Genomic DNA, 18,052 nt, shown 5'->3' with positions numbered 1-18,052 from the left:
TTAATGTTTTGAAAAAGCTGAGGAGGGGGTTGTTGAATGCTTTAGTTGAGTACAAGGGGGTAATAGGTCCTAAATCAGTAATTTTACTGCGTACGTACTTTATGAATGCCCCTAAAGATAAAATGTACAATTGCCATCTAAAATATAGCTAAGAAACAGTTAATTTATTTGGCATAGAAAGTTAAAGTTTAATGTTATATATTTTTATGTTAATTGTAACACCAAAAACATTCAGTTTAATAGCAATACTCACGCTTTATACCATTTAATACACGCGCTTTATATTATTTTTTAAACTCGCTAAAAGCGAGTTTAAAAAATATTATAAAGCGCGGTGTTTCAATTTTTGTTGTGGTTACCAGAAATATGTTAGACATTAAAAGACCAAAAAACTATCATGGCAAAACAATTATTTGTGGTAACTTTTGTTAATAAAAATAGTTTTTTAGATTGAAAATTTTAGTTGATAAAATTTATTTAAGTTATATTTATTGAATTGGATTGTTTTTTAGGGGACTCGACTGTTGGGAAGACAGCTATAAGCCAGCTCCTTTGCTCTGATGGTTTGCAATTTCCAAAGTCGTATTTAATGGTACGCGTGAATAATATATGTTATATACCATTATTTACCGTACATATATAGCATAATTTCTAATTAAATTGTTTTTGTACAAGTGTACAGTATTGGCAATAACAATATATACAATTGCATGGGTTAGTTTAGGAGGATTTAGTTTAATGTGAAGTCTTTGTATAAAATTTAGAAGTAATTTATAAAAATAAATACAATAATAAAAAAGTTTAAACTTGTTTATGGTTTGATAGATTAAGATAAACGTGCGCACACACTCACACACACACTCTCTCACACACACACGCACACTCACACACTCTCTCATACACACACTCACACACAATACACACACACACACTCTCATACCCACACACAAACACACACACACGCACATACATTAACAAACAAAGAGAGAGAGTTTACGTTCATGTTTTTGATAGTAGTACAAAAATTAAGGCATCATCACAAGTAAATCATTAAACACATAATTTTTGTGCATGTGTTTGAAGTGTAAATTAATATATGTCTAAATCAAAACACAAACAAATTAAAGCTTTCTTGCTCTTGTGCATTTTTTTTTCTTAAATAATTTTTTAATTGCATTTTTGGTGCAACATTATTTGTTTAATTTTAATATTGTGTTTTTTTTTTTGTTTTTTTACATTTTATGTTTAGACTACAGCAGTTGAATTGGCTGTAAAGACTGTTGTGATTCCCAATACTGAGGATACAGTTGAAATGTTATTGTATGATACACCTGGAAAAGATATTTTTAAAGACTTTGTGCAAATGCATGTATGATTTTCGAAGCTAATAGTTTTTGCTATTATTTACAAACTATTGATTTTGTTGTGCAGAGCTGGATCAAACTCCTAAGTTATAAACTAACAATCTGAATTCATAGAGTAACTTTTATTTTTCTTAAATTTTTTAAAACAACATGGTTTTAACTATACCATGACTTAAAAGTTGAAAACAAGAACTGCTTAAAAAATTTGTATAAGTTTTTTAGTCAAAACTAATAAAAATCCTTTTTTTTTTATTTGACAACAATGAGAAAAAAACAAGGATAAAAATAGTTTATAACTTAAGAGTTGAAATGGTAAAAATTTCCTCTTTCAACTTTTATTCCCCTTCCCACCTATTAAAACTGGTATTAAACACCAGAGGTTAAGTAAATTAATTTATGTGTCAAAGCTGAATTTAATTGTTGATAATGTGTTGACCTGTAAAATGGTAAATCTTCCTTAAAAAATTTAGGCCAAATATCTAGACACAATCAACAAAAACAGGCCATGTAAAGCAATTGCTTGTCAAACTTAACTTTTTCAGTATGGTTTTGTGGGCGTCTCTAGAGTATATATACAATATGAATAATGGTTAAGAAAATAGGGTGTGAAAAACATATTCTAATGTAAAGTATAAATAAAAATACAAGAACAACTCGCCGTGGATGACAAGTGAACTTAGAAGTATGTGTAAAGAAATAAGATATGTTGGTTTAGAAAGAGAAATTCAGGTTTCAAAAGTCTCACAGCAGTCAATAAATGTCTCATAGTAGTCAATATGAAAAGTTAAATGCGGATATAAAAAAACTTGTGAGGTAGAGTACTTGCAGTTTTGAAAGCAACTTGGCTCTTAATTCAAAAAACTATCCTAAAAGTGTCTGCTTATATGAATAGCAAAACTATAAATAAAGGTTTAATTAAAGCCATTAGGCTACATAATGATGTTATAACTTTGATGTTATAAATGTTATAAATTTGATAATCAAGAAAATTTTTGCTTCACCTTTTTATACAAGATGATTTAACAGAGACGGTTTTGGGAAAAGAATTTTAACAAGATGTCCTGATTCAAGTTTTAGTATTTTTATTATTCAGAAAGATCTGAATAATATAAATACACACAAATCAGTTGGTCTTTATAATGTTCTCCCAAAAGTTTTAAAGGAATGTTTGGAATTCTTTTCAAGTGCTTTAGCTTTATTATTTAATAAATATTCATTACAGGCATTATTCCAAAATTATGGTCATGTGCAAACATCATTTTATTATTCAAGAATTGCAATAAGTTAGATCCCACCAATTATAGACCGGTTTTATTAACATCAATCATTTGTAAAGTTATGGAGCGAATCATTAGAGATCAGATGATTGTGTATCTTGTTGAAAACAATTTAATTTCTTAAAAACAACATGGTCTTTTTTTTTTTTTGAAAATCTCCTGGAGCAGAACATGAGTACAATTTTTTCTATTAGCAACTAAGGCTTAAAATGGTGACTGTTGTTAATTGCAATATTAATTACTATTGTTCTTTTTGTCAAAGTTTGCGAAATTACTTATACTTTTTTTAAGTATTGTTGAATCATCTAAATTACACCATTGGTTGACAACTCTGTTGGTGAATAAGTTGTCTGCATCTCTGTATGCAGTTTTTGACAATTTCATGAGCGTTTTTAATTTTCTCGATGTGGAACAATGATTTCTGGTTGAGCATACCTGTTAAGATGATCTGAATTATACTCAAGTTTATACTTATTATGCAGTCTGCATGCACTTTCCTATTGTTTTTTTTTTAAGTAGTTAATTTAAGAATTTTTTTTATTTTTTTTAATATTCAAGTTACTTAAACATTTGCAAGATTTTCATAGCTTGATGTTGGTCGCGTTTAATGCGTTCAGACATCTTTCAAAAATGTAATGTTTTGCTATTAAAACTTTAAGAACACAAAATCAGGGTTGTACCCTCATGGTTGTCCGGTGGCACGGAACGGCTTGTTTTCTCTAAGGGTGACTGAAATTTAAAAAAAATGCCTGTCAGTAGCCAAGAAGGACGACCACGCAGTTTGTTACTTTCAAAAGTGTGTTTAATTAATAAAGCCATATTTTAATGAAAATTTAATTCCTTGCATTTATTTACAACTTTAAAAAGCGTTTAAAGTAGTATACACTTTGTATACTACTTTAAACCCGTAATTTAAAATGAGTTTTAGCATTACATTTTCTTTGCAAATGCTAAAACGAAACAGATATTGACTAAACAAAACAGATATCGATTAAACAAAACAGATATCGACTACGACAAAAATGACGATCTTTGTAAGTTGTATAGTTATCTCTTTACCAATATCTCTTTGTAACTAAAGTTACTTAATATTTTTTTAACAGGGTATAATGTTTCACTTTATTTTATTAATTAATTTACTTTTAACTAAACTTATTAGTTTCTTATTAGATGTAGTCAGACGTTTAAATATTTTTTCTTTAATATTTTCAACTGAGAAAAAATACAAAAAAAAACTATTATACCAGACTGCTGATTATCATAACGGATGACTCAAATGCAAAATAGATACAGGTTCAGTTGCCAGCAGGGCAACCAGAAAAAAAACCGGAGGGTACACCGCTGAAAATGTTAAAAACACAAGACAAATTGGGACCAAATGTTAAAAATTTAAAAATTGGCATATGCATATTTATTTATACTATTGTTAGATTGCTGTTTGTTTTATTATTAGACTCTTTGTTTTTATTTTTATAAATTTTTTATAAATTTCCAAGTTTAATATGCTCTGGTGTTATAATTTATTTCAATTTTAAAATACTTGTAAAAAGCTTACTTCACTTCATAGTCATAATATAGAAAAGGTGAAGCTTAAATTACAACCATGCAACCTATATAGTATAACAACATAGAATAAAAAAATTATATATATATTTATATATATATATATATATATATATATATATATATATATATATATATATATATATATATATATACACATATATATATAAATATCTTCTATAGCATATTGAGATGAGCATTTGCTCACTAGTTTTGCTTATCTTTATAGCATACAGCGTTTTCAGAAAAAGAAGAAAAAATAATAATGAAAGAAAAGTTTGCTGCCCCATCCCAAACCCTAAGTCAATGTAGCAGCACTCCGCTGTGAGTCAGACTATTCGTCACTCGATGTATGTACTAAAGCCCCCGGCAGCAGGCTATTTCAGTGTGACGCCAGAGTGCTCATCTAAACTAGCAATTTAAGTTTTATATATATATATATATATATATATATATATATATATATTTATGTATATGTATATATATATGGGTCATTCCATGTCAAATCAACCAAAAAAAAGAGTTTTTGGCACCATGCTATTTCAGATTTTGATGATTTTCGGAATACAAGCTCATATTAATGAAAGAAAATTTTACTCCAAATTTTAGTGTCTGACTCCTTATGGTTTCAGAGATATTGATACTCAGTCCCAACCTCTTTTTTGATTATTTTTTTCAGCGCCATTTACTTTTTATGCTAACTACATAACACGATTAGCTTTAACTTCTGAAATATTTGCTCAATAGTGCTGAAAATTTGTACCTAACTATTTTTTAGAGAGAGGAACTCAAAAGTGATACCTAAAACTCTAAAAAATTAAAGCTTCTTTATGAAAATTCAATTTTAAAATGGTGTAACACTTTTTATAAGTTTTTTGATGCCCCGTACAAAAAAAAGTATATCTTGAGACGCCTAAAAGATATGATTCTGAAATTTTTTCCTATGGTTCTATATATAACAAACTCCTTATTACAAAAAAACTGCAGGAGTTTTCTTTTTCGAATCTGATTTATTTGCATTGAAAGTTTTATAAAAAAATTAAGAAAAATTGATTATTTAATAATGAAAAAGAAATTATAAACATTAGTTTTTGCATTGTTTTAAAAAGATTTTAGAATCTCAGGTACAGTTTTAATATATAAACTTGTTTGCATTTCACATTAAAGATCTTTTTTTATACTATCTTTATGTTTAATGACGGATTTTCTATTACGAGATATTTTCTATTTTTGGAGAGGGACTCGAAAATGATGGCTAAAACACTAAAAAATTAAAGGTTCTATATGAAAATTTAGTTTCAAAATAATGTAAAGTTTTTTGATGCCCCATGCAAAATAGGTTTATCTTGAGTTGCCTTAAAGACATGATTATAAATTTTTTTTCTAATGTTCTATATATAACAAATACCATAAAACAAAAAAACTGCAAGGGTAATCTTTTTTAAATCAGATTTATATGCATTTAAAGTTTTATATTTCTAAACCCTAAAAATATTGAAATTCCAAAATAAACCATGGAAATTATTAAATTGTAATAATAAAAATTAAAATAAAGCAATAAGAATAAACAATCTTTAACAGTTTCATAAAAAATTAGGTCTCTGGTTTAAAGTTTACCCAGCTCTCTTTAATGCTTTGATGATCAATTTCACTGATTTTGTATTGTCTTCCTGTGACAGTTGTTGGAATATTAATCATTAACACCATCTCTAGAAAGCCGGCAATATGACCTTGAAGGGTAAAATGGATACATGAATCTAACTTTAAAGTCTTTAATTTCAACATCAATAACCTCCACGAGTCCAATCTTTGGGTTGTTATTATAAATCAAACATGCAAATATTTCAATGCTTATATTAGGCAAGCAATCTTTAATAATCTTTAATAATCTGAAATAGTTTGAAAATTTAAAACAAATTAATAATCTTTTTGTTCAGACTTTAGTTCCAATTTTTGTGTTACTTGTTGGAATGAAATTGTGATAGCTGCGAGTGCTTGATGACATTTTTGTTGAAAATCTTTAAAAAAAATTTCAATTTGAGTTATCATGTTTGACTCCTTAGATACTTATCAAAAACTAATTTCTATGATTTCATTTTGGTAAAGAAAAAAACATTCCAGATGCTGCAAGTATGATTTGTTGTTGCTCAATGAAGGCTAGCAATTGAAGTTAGTCTTTTAACAGTCCCACCATAACCGTCATAGAGTGATTTACCATGACTTGTTGCAAAGAAAAACCATGTATGTTTCATAGCATAGAATAGCAATAGAATGTTTTGCAATCTAAGAATAAACAATAAGTTTTTGTAACTTATTTATTAAAGTATTAAGCTACTTGATTTCTGTTGGACTTTCTAGCTCAGATCAGTCTGTTGTCTTTCATTGTTTGTAATCTATACAATGACCATGATCTTCATCAATATCTTCTTGAGAGTAGAATTCATTTTCAAGATAATATCTTAATATAGAATCTTCTGGACACAAAGAGACGAATGAGCAACAGTGAGAAAAACAAGTCTTTATATCAGGATAACTGATTTTAAACTTAAAATACAGTAAATGCACATAAGTACAGATGAGATATTTCCTTTCCTTTTTTTTTTCAGGGAATGATAAAGCACCATTTTTCAGCAGCAGTTTGTGTGATATCTGCACCATATAATTAGTAACACTAAATTCTTTTTCTATACATTTGTTAGACCAAGGTATTGGAACCAGTAGTAATTAAATTTTCTGATTACATTTGAAAGTTAAGATTTTTTCTTTAATTTTTCCTAAAAGTATATCCATGCTTTTCATTTAACTTCCTCATATATTGAAGGAAACTTCTTAGCTCAATTGATCAGTAAAGTTAGGTATCTTGCGATACCTAACTTTACTGTTTTTTGAACATGTAACATTTCTTTTTATCGAGAGCAACTCTTGAGTGACTATTCACAGCATGCATTTTGAGAGAACTTATGTTTATTATCGTCAAAAGAGAATTGAGATTTAAGAAGTTCATTATCTTCATCTTCATAAATCTGGCTGCTAGTCGGTTCTCCTGGTACATCATCCTTAAATGACATCAATTTAATTATACATTATGGACTTATCTTTTCTTTATTATACAATTTTCTTTATTTATTAATCCAATTGAACATCTTTTTTTATCATTAATATTTTTATATTATTTTTTAGTTCTGTAAGAAATATTTTTTAAATAATTATTTTAAGAAGATTCATAAAAAGAAAATCCTTCATTAAACATGAAGGTTGTACAAAGTTAAGATCTTTAATGTGAAATGCAAACAAGTTTATATATCAGAGCTGTACCTGAGATTCTTAAATCTTTTTAAAACATTTAAAATGCAAAAATTAATGTATATATATTTTTATTTCATTATTAAATATCAATTTTAATTTTTTTATAAAACTTTTAATGCAAATAAATCAGATTCAAAAAAGATAACCTCTGCAGTTTTTTTGTAATGAGGAGTTTGTTATATATAGAACCATAGGAAAAAATTTCAGAATCATATCTTTTAGGCATCTCAAGATATACTTTTTTTTGTACGGGGCATCAACAAACTTATAAAAAGTGTTACACCATTTTAAAATTGAATTTTCATAAAGAAGCTTTAGTTTTTTAGTGTTTTAGGTATCACTTTTGAGTTCCTCTCTCTAAAAAATAGTTAGGTACAAATTTTCAACACTATTGAGCAAATGTTTCAGAAGTTAAAGCTAATCGTGTTATGTAGTTAGCATAAAAAGTAAATGGCGCTGAAAAAATAATCAAAAAAGAGGTTGGGACTGAGTATCAATATCTCTGAAACCATAAGGAGTCAGACACTAAAATTCTTTCATTAATATGAGCTTGTATTCCGAAAATCATCAAAATCTGAAATGGGATGGTGCCAAGCATAAATTTAATTAAGCTGGAATGACCCATTATATATATATATATATATATATATATATATATATATATATATATATATATATATATATATATATATATATATATATATATATATATATATATATATATATATATATATATATATATATATATATACATATATATATATATATAATATTGAACTATAATTTTAAAAATGGTAACTACTCATAACTTTGTTTGGAACTAATTAAAGTTGACTGGGATTATCTATTTTGAAAAAAAACAAACATAAATGACTGTTGTAATACTTTCTTGAATGAGTATAACCCGATGATAAACATTTATACACCAAAGCAATACTGTAATAATCTTAAAATACAACCAGCTTGAACGAACAGATCTCTAATATACTTGATAAAAAAAAAAGAAACTACTCTGGATATTAGTATAGAAAACCTAATCAAAAAGAGTTTTTATTATCTACGATTATAAAGCAGTACGAAAAGAGGTAAAAAGAGTTTTAAAAAAATCTGTATTAGATTATGAGAAATATATTGTACACAACAAGTCGAATAAAAAGCGTATATATGGTTATGAAACTGAAGCAAACAGCATCGAAGTTAATAAACTCAATGACTAATGCTGATGGCATTTAACTCTGGACCAGACATGAGCAACATTCTTAATGATTATTTTAAATATTTGTTGAGGAATCAAATGAAGTTTTGGCTCCACATTTTGAGACTTGCATATTAGTTAATGTTAGGTTAATGTAAAGATATAAGTAAACCTCTACTAAGCTTAGAAACTCTTGGGTACTAAATGCATGTCATTTAAAGTCTAAGCCATTTTCTAAGCCATTATCTATGACACATTTAAGCTCTATGCATTTTTAACTTTTACTAAAGATATGCATTTTTAACTTTTAAAAAAAATTGACTGCCCTATGAATGGCTTATCAAAAAATATTATTTACAAATGCATTGTTTCCTCGCAAAACAACCCTGATGAACAATATATTGGTTTAGCCAAGGGCTAATGGAAAAAATGTTATGCCAACCACAAACAATCTTTTAAACATAAAAAATACTCAAAAGAGACTATGCTATCAAAATATATTTGACCACTGAAAAAAAAAAAATTAGTTTTAAATTAAACTGGTCTATCCTAAAAACTGCACCTGCCTATAATAACATTTCCAAAAAATGTATACTATGTTTACAAGAAAAATTTGAAATTATTACTCATTTAGATCAAGAAAATTTACTGAATAAAAAATCAGAATTAATTTCTAAATGCAGACGTGAAAATAAGTTTATTTTAAAAAATTATAAAAAAAAATGGCCAGTCTAAAATTATCCTAATTCTAAAGAATTCTTTTCATTATTTTTTAATTATCTAATGTAGTTGATGTAACTTCCTGGTTGCAAAACACTACAATTATTACATAATTAATTATAACAATTCCCAACTTCCTTTGAAATAATTTTTCTATAATTTGAACCTTTTGATGTTTAGTCATTCTTCCTGATGAACATACTGATGGAGAAACATTATGTTGAAGATAAAAGTTAAATTAGTGTTTTTACTTATATATATATATATATATATATATATATATATATATATATATATATATATATATATATATATATATATATATATATATATATATATATTAACGAAGAAAAAACAACTTTTTCTATGGTACTTTAAGTTTCATGCCTATACGGCAATCATCAGCCATTGAATACAAATTCAAAAGAAACGCTAAAATTACAAAATAAACAATATATTGGTGTTATAAATACGTTAAAGAAGAAAACTACTGCTTTAGGAAAAAACTCAATTAAATTAACTACGGATACAAGAACTATAATCAGCTGTAACAACCATAAAATATATGTCCATCAAAATCATAACAAGTACACGTTTTTTTCTCTTCACACTCCGGACCGTATTGGAATAATAGCTGACACATTGTACATCCAAATTTTGCCGGAAACCGGCTTGCACAGTTACAACAATCCTCCACCCATAAATCATTCATACTGTTCTAAATATGCTGGTTTACGACAGGTTCTACCTGACCTTCGGATTTTTGTAGAAATGGACTCAGAAAACGACTCAGGTTGTTCACAAGGTCTCTCGGGACCCACATTTTTACTTTCAAACTGTTCACATACTCTGTTGGGATTAACATCCTTTTTAATCGGTTCGCATTCATCATATATGTTATCACTTGGAACTGATGTTTCAGGTATTTGATTGTTTAACAAAGGATTATTTATGCCATCTGCTGTTTTAACTAAAGGTTTAATGCAATCTTCCATGTGACGTTTTACAATCTGATCTATATGTCTAATCTGGATACGACCATCCGATGTCAACACTTTATAGTTAACATTTCCAACTGCTGATACAATAATGGCTGAGATCCACTTCTCACCCCCAATATAATTCCTTACATAAACAAGGTCTTTAGGTTGAAAGAATCGGCTTTTATTACTAAAAATACTTGGAAGCTGCTTTTCTTTGATTTTAGTGATGGCCTCAGGAAGAAGCATCGACAAGGAATTTCTTAATCTTCTACCTAATAAAAGTTCAGCCGGAGAAACTCCAGTTGTAGAATGTGGTGTTAAACGATATTTAAAAAGGAAGCGACACAATTGCATCTCAACATCATTCCCTTGAAAAGTTTTTAAAGAATTCTTAAATGTTTGCACCATTCGTTCTGCTTGACCATTTGAGGCTGGATGATACGGTGCTGCATAGACTGGTTTGATATTATTTGAAGCCAAAAACTGTTTATATTCTTCACTTGAAAACCCAGATCCATTATCACTAACAATAACTCTAGGTATACCATGGGTTGAAAACAAACTCCTGAGTACCCTAATTGTTGTTTTGGCATCAGTGCTTTTTACAACTTCCACTTCGATCCATTTTGAGAAACTGTCAACTACTACTAGGAATATTTTTCCATTTATTGGACCTGCATGATCAATGTGTAATCTCTCCCATGGTTTACTTGGATATTCCCACGGATGAGACTCAGTTAATGGACACTTCTGATTTCTTTGACAGGTCTCACAATTTTTTACTTTGTTCTCGATTTCGGAATCGATTCCCGGCCACCAAACATAACTTCTAGCTAAAGCTTTCATTTTACTCACTCCTGGATGAACATCATGTAACTCATCCAATACTGCTTCTTGTAACACTCTAGGCACCACTACTCTTCGCCCCCACAACAAACAACCTCCTTCTGTTGACAACTCAGAAAACCTGGATGTGTATGGTTTCAGTTCCATTTTATTATCTTCTATCATTAATCCCCCATCTAACACTTTATTTAGAACCACTCCTAATATGGGATCATTGTATGTGGCTATCCTCAACTGTTTCTCTGTAACAGGGGTGTTTACTAGCTCCATCATAGCCACATCCATGGTTTTTAAGCGTGACTTTTCCCTCGATGCATCTAATGGTAAACGGCTTAAACCATCTGCAGCTCCATTCTTTTCACCAGGACAATACAGTAGTTTATAATCATATGCTGACAGTAGCAGGGCCCAGCGTAATACTCTTGCAGCAGCTCTTGCAGGAAGCTCCTTATTTTCTGAAAATAGCACCAGCAGAGGTTTATGATCAGTGTACAAAGTAAACTTGTGCCCATATAAAAACTGATGAAATTTTTTTACTGCAAAAACTAATGCTAACCCTTCCTTTTCAATTTGGGCATAATTTCGTTCAGCCATACTTAATGTTCTTGAAGCAAAACTAACAGGTTTTTCACTACCATCATCCTGCTCTTGGCTCAGAACTGCTCCCACACCATGTGGACTGGCATCACAGTGAACTATGATTTTTTTCGATGGATCAAAGTGAGCTAACAATGGTGCATTGGATAACAATGTTTTAACTTTTTGAAAAGCTTCCTCGCTATTTTTACTCCATTTCCAAAATACATTCTTCCTCAACAAATTATGGAGTGGTTCTGTAATGGAAGCCATTCTAGGTAAGTAGGCATTGTAATAGTTAGCCATGCCTAAAAATGCTCTTAACTCTCTGACATTAGTGGGTCGAGGAACATCCTTGACTGCTTCCACATTTTGTGTTGTTGGCCTGCAACCTTCTTGGCTGATTATAAAACCACTTCAGGTTGCATGAAAGAACACTTAGATGCTTTAAGAGTTAATCCAGATTCCTTTAATACTCTTAATACAGATTCTAAATTGATTAAATGCTCTTTATTGGTTTTTCCAGAAATGAGTATATCATCCACTCGTACTTTCACAAATGGTAACCTACCCAACCTCCTATCCAGTTCTCTTTGAAAGATGTCAGTTGCACTATGAACACCAAACTGAAGACGAGTCGGCTGATATAAGCCTTGATGCGTATTTATTGTTAGAAATTCTTGTGAGGCTTCATCTAACTGAAGTTGCTGATATGCCTGAGACAAGTCGAGCTTGGTGTATTTCTGTCCTCCTGCGATAGTGGCTAACTGATCAGTGGTGTTTGGTATTGGATAGGTATCCAGAGGGGCAGCTTGATTTATTGTAACTTTATAATCCCCACATATACGCAACGGACCCAAAGGATCTTTTGAATTCTTTAGAACAGGCACTATGGGTGCAGCCCATTTTGAATACTGGACTCGTCTCCAAACCCCTTGGTCTTCCAAACGATCAAGCTCTTGTTCAATCCTAGCTCTCAAAGCATACGGTACTGGTCTTGGTTTAAAAAACTTTGGTTGTGCATCCTCACGTATGGGTATGTGACATTTAAAATCTTTTAGACATCCTAAATTATCACTAAACACCTCTGGAAATTTCGCCACTAATGCTTCTACCCTCAAATCAAACGCATTGCAAACATTGACATTTCTCATCCCTTTACACAATTCCATCCATTCTAGGTTCAGTATCTGAATCCAATCTCTTCCCATTAATGTAGGCACATTTCCCTTAACTACAGTTATAGGTAAAGTGCAAGATTGTCCTTTATAATCTACTTCAACAAGCCCTATTCCTTCTGGTCTAACAAGTTCTCCTGTATAAGTCTTTAACACCACTTCAGACTTTCTTAGCTTTTCCTTATTTCCTTTTATTCTTCTATAAGAAGAAACACCCATTACGGAAACAGCAGCCCCTGTGTCAACTTCCATTCCAACCTCTTTACCATTGATTTTTACATTAATAATAACTGGTTCATTCACCCTCGCAGATTCCTCACCTATTGAATACAAGGCTAAAAAATCACTTTTGTTTTCATCTGCATCAGCAGGGCTTCCTTTAGTTGATCCTTCACAAATTCCAATTTGTTTCACTCCTAATTTCTTTTCCTTCCTACCATCAAATTCTTTTTTTTCTGATCGACATTTTCTTTTAATGTGTCCAATTGTGCCACATATGTGGCACTTTGAGTTGCGAAAATGGCAATTATTTGCCAGGTGACCTGTGTAGCCACATCTAAAACATTCTCTATTTTCATCAATTTTTTTCCAAGTATCTATCTTGTGTACTCCATCTTGTTCTATAGGGCCTTCTCTAGTACCATGAATAGCCTTAGCATCTCTATATGCTGCTTCATATGCTCTTGCTGTGTCTAGTGCTGTCTCCAATGTTAAATTTTTTATAGTTAATAACTTTTGCTGAACATTTTCATTGTTTAATCCACATACAAACCTATCTCTTAAATAATCGTTTAATTTCTCACTAAATTCACAATACTCTGATAGTCTGCGTAACTCCATGATATATTCATTTATTGATTCTGCCTCTTTCCTGTCTCTTTTATAAAATTGAAATCGTTGTGCAATGAAGTTTGGGGTAGGTTTTAAGTGATTCCTCATTAGCATTATTATCTGAGTAAAAGTTTTATTTTTAGTGTCATTTTCGCACAAACTACGAATAAGTTTGTATGCAGATCCTCCGACAGTTGATAAAAACACTGCTTTTTGTATTTCTGCATCTTTAATGTCATTGGCCAGTAAATAATTTTCAAACCGTTCTATGTATTCGATAAAATCATCCTTTTCTAAATCAAAACTCGATATATTAGCCAAATGCATCATTTTCACTTCGTCGCCAATTGTTATAAATACGTTAAAGAAGAAAACTACTGCTTTAGGAAAAAACTCAATTAAATTAACTACGGATACAAGAACTATAATCAGCTGTAACAACCATAAAATATATGTCCATCAAAATCATAACAAGTACACGTTTTTTTCTCTTCACACTCCGGACCGTATTGGAATAATAGCTGACACATTGTACATCCAAATTTTGCCGGAAACCGGCTTGCACAGTTACAACAATTGGTAAACAATATATTGGTAAATAATAATTGGTAAACAATAAACGAAATGAGTTGATTTCAAAATGCAGACACAAGAATAAATTCCTTAGCGACGTTAAGATCCCACTACACAGTATTTTGTAATTTTAGCGTTTTTTTGTTTTTGTTTTTGAATTTGTATTCAATGGCCGATGATTGCCGTATAGGCATGAAACTTAAAGTACCATAGACAACGTTGTTTTTTCTTCGTTAATATATATGTATATCGCTCTATTTGAAGTATCTTTTTAATATTGAGCACTCTTTTACGACTATGAGTTTTGTTTTATTATTATAATACAAAATAGCCTTAAATATCAATATATATATATATATATATATATATATATATATATATATATATATATATATATATATATATATATATATGTTTAATATGCATATATATAATGTTTGTTATACATCTTTTAGATTTTTTTTTTATTTTCATAATATATTGCTATGAAACTGGGAAGCATTTACTACTAAAAGTTAAAAATGCATAGAGCTTAAATGTGTCATAGATAGTGGCTTAGAAAACTTTAAATGACATGCATTGACAAACCCAAGAGTTTCTAAGCTTAGTAGAGGTTTACTTATATCTTTACATTAACCTAACATTAGCTAATATGCAAGTCTCAAAATGTGGAGCCAAAACTTCATTTGATTCCTCAACAAATATTTAAAATAATCATTAAGAATGTTGCTCATGTCTGGTCCAGAGTTAAATGCCATCAGCATTAGTCATTGAGTTTATTGACTTCGATGCTGTTTGCTTCAGTTTCATAACCATATATACGCTTTTTATTCGACTTGTCGTGTACAATATATTTCTCATAATCTAATACAGTTTTTTTGCCAAAAGTAGCAAGGCCAACTCTTTTTACCTCTTTTCGTACTGCTTTATAATCGTAGATTATAAAAACTATTTTTGATTAAGTTTGCTATATATTTTTTTGGAAAGTAAAAATCCCATATTATGGAGAATAAATCAGTTTTATCAAGATCCCATCCAGACTTGTGATTGCTGCAACTCCACTCCCCACTATGAGTAGATCCACTTCTCCACCATGACTAGATCCACTCCCCCACCATGATTAGATCTGTTATTGTGGAGTAGTTTGTAGTTTATTAGATAAGTGCATTTATTTTTGTTATTGACCTATTACAAATGTAACACACAAAATTTGGTGATTAAAAATTGTATAGGTGATAAAAAAATGTTTAACTTATACTTTTTAGTTTTATAAAAAAAATGTGTCTAAACCAGAGTTGTTAACAAGGCCAAAAGTAGCAAGGCCAATACCAAGGCAAAAATTTACAAGGACAAGGTCAAGGCCTAGAATTTTGAGGTCAAGGCCAAGATTAAGAGTTTCAAGGCCAAGGCCTATGCAAACATTTTCAAGACCAAATACTTCAATTTTTGCCTTATGTTAAGGCCAATTATTAACAAAACTGTAAGTCGCAAGTGCTGTGACAATAAAACCATATTTTGTAAAAATAGACCAAGGTTATGCACGGAATTTAACGATGTCAATAAGAAAATATGTTGTTTTTTATAAGGCCAAGCCTAAAACAATCAAGGCCAAGACCAAAGCCAAGGCCAACAGTTTCAAGGCCAAGGCCTCAATTTTTGGCCTTAAGGCAAGGCCTCAATTTTTGGCTTTAAGGCAAGGCCAAAGCTAAGAACTAACAACTCTGGTCTAAACTTATTGTAAACCAACATAATAAAATAATTAAATCCCTCCCAAATTTCCTGATATGTATTTATGGTTTATGGTTTAACAAATATTATACCCTAAGGCTTTTTTTTTTTTTAGTTAAAACTAACATATATGTTACAAATTTAGTATTAACTTTAGCTTCAAAATGTCTGTATGGTAGCGTTCGTTTATGATATCACTAACCGGGATTCATATGAAAGCTTACCTTCCTGGGAAAAAAAAGTGGAATCACAAAATCCTAACTTTATTGGTAGGTTAAAAATTTTTATTAACAACTCTAAAGCTCACTTCTTTGACTCATTTAACAAAACTATTACAAAATTAATATGAAATTCTGCTAACAACTTTAATATACTTTACTCATTTAACAAATTATTACAAAACTAATATGAATCTGCTAACAACTTTGATATACTTTGACTCGTTTAACAAAATTAATATTATGTTCTATTAACAATAAAAAGGTTCAGTAAATACTTTGACTCGTTTAACTAATGTTATTAAAAAATTAATTTTAAATTAGTATGTAAGTATTTTAATTTGAAACTTTTTAAATAGTTTTCTTCATAAATAAAAATAGTGTGAATGTTATAGTTATAAATATACTTTGTAAAGATATAATGTGCAATTCTTTGCAGGCGTAATCATTGCTAACAAATCAGATTTAAATGATCGATCAGAAGTTTCAGCTGAAGAAGGCGAACTTATGTCACACAAGTTAAATATGCCTATTTTTCATTGCTCAGCGGTAATTACACTTCAATAAATTATTTAGTGATTCTTAAACAGCAATCTTCAAAATGCTTATAAGTAGTTTCAGGCAAATAATTTTGGTCCGCCAATTACATTTTTTATGCTTGCGACCCAAAAAATTAAGAACTAGTGTTTAGTGTAAAGCTTTTTTTTTTTTAAAGTTTTATCTTGTGTTATTTTTTTTTAGAAAGACAATGATAACATCGAGACACCATTTCTTCATTTAGCTAAACTGTTTTACGAGAACGAATCAAAAAAATCGTATCAAGTCTAATTTAATAAATTAAATTTTATTATATAAGTAACGAATTAAATAATTGTTTTCAATATGTCAAAAATCATTTTTATTCCACTCTTATCGCTAAGTTTTTATCTTATCGCTAAGTTTAAAAAATTTTTTCTTAAGGCTTCATCCTGTCTAAATGCTTCGCTCAGTAATATTATAATATTTAATGCATCATACTTTCTAGTGTCTATGTGTTTTATTTGTAGAAATTTTATTTATAATATTAAATTTATTTATAAATATAATTGTAAATAAAAATTGTAACAGTGAATTTTGTATTAAACAGTAGAAATAATGAGTTTATCTTAAACAAAACTTATAACTTTTGATACCACCAAGATTTTTTATTAATAATTGATGTTTAAATAAATTTCTTTGAAGGAAACAGTTTATTTATATTTGATATTTTTATTTAAGCTATTTTAAATTTCAATAATCTAATTTTTTTTTTCTGCTAAGCTTTCAAATTTGTAATTATTCCATAATTACAAATTTGAAAGCTTAGCAGAAAAAAAAAACCAACGAGTTTTTTCCTCTGTTGCCCCAGAAAAGAAAGAATTGTTATAAAAAATATTATTAATTACAATATTATTTTAAGATAAGATATAATCAAATGTTGTGCCTTTTTAGAGTCCAATGCATGTAACAAAAAGTTGATTGCCTTTACATCATCACATATCAGTGAATTTGGTGTAAAAATAATATAAGCATGCTAATAATAAATAACTTGCATAAAAATTCGATGGCGTTTTTTTCTCTCTTTTTAAACATAGAATAGTTATTGTTTTATACTTTTTTTTTTTTCTTTTTTTTTTATTATCAATCAATTCCTTTGAGAACTTTATGTTCATATT

The 18,052-nt window shown here is 29.3% G+C and overlaps 1 protein-coding gene across 1 annotated transcript; it reads left to right on the top strand.

Moving 5' to 3' along the window:
- The first annotated feature begins 308 nt into the window (after nucleotides 1-308).
- LOC100215589 (intraflagellar transport protein 27 homolog) lies at nucleotides 309-17,583 on the top strand. Its single transcript, XM_065803307.1, has 6 exons — nucleotides 309-418; nucleotides 513-592; nucleotides 1,250-1,369; nucleotides 16,298-16,409; nucleotides 16,798-16,907; nucleotides 17,100-17,583. The coding sequence occupies exons 1-6, from the start codon at nucleotides 367-369 to the stop codon at nucleotides 17,184-17,186; spliced, it is 561 nt and encodes a 186-aa protein (XP_065659379.1). The 5' UTR covers nucleotides 309-366; the 3' UTR covers nucleotides 17,187-17,583.
- The last annotated feature ends 469 nt before the right edge of the window (nucleotides 17,584-18,052 follow it).

The sequence above is a fragment of the Hydra vulgaris genome, chromosome 08, assembly GCF_038396675.1.
Source record: "Hydra vulgaris chromosome 08, alternate assembly HydraT2T_AEP".
Lineage (NCBI taxonomy): Eukaryota > Metazoa > Cnidaria > Hydrozoa > Anthoathecata > Hydridae > Hydra > Hydra vulgaris.
The sequence above is the reverse complement of the archived record's forward strand: the minus strand, read 5'-3'. Positions and strand labels throughout refer to the sequence as shown.

Bases quoted from the DNA above. Each gene is read 5' to 3' on its own strand.
- LOC100215589 (XM_065803307.1), top strand. From the start codon at position 367: ATGTTAGACATTAAAAGACCAAAAAACTATCATGGCAAAACAATTATT. The intron at 419-512 runs GTAACTTTTGTT...ATTGTTTTTTAG, and splicing joins TGGCAAAACAATTATTTGTG to GGGACTCGACTGTTGGGAAG. The intron at 16,908-17,099 runs GTAATTACACTT...ATTTTTTTTTAG, and splicing joins CTATTTTTCATTGCTCAGCG to AAAGACAATGATAACATCGA.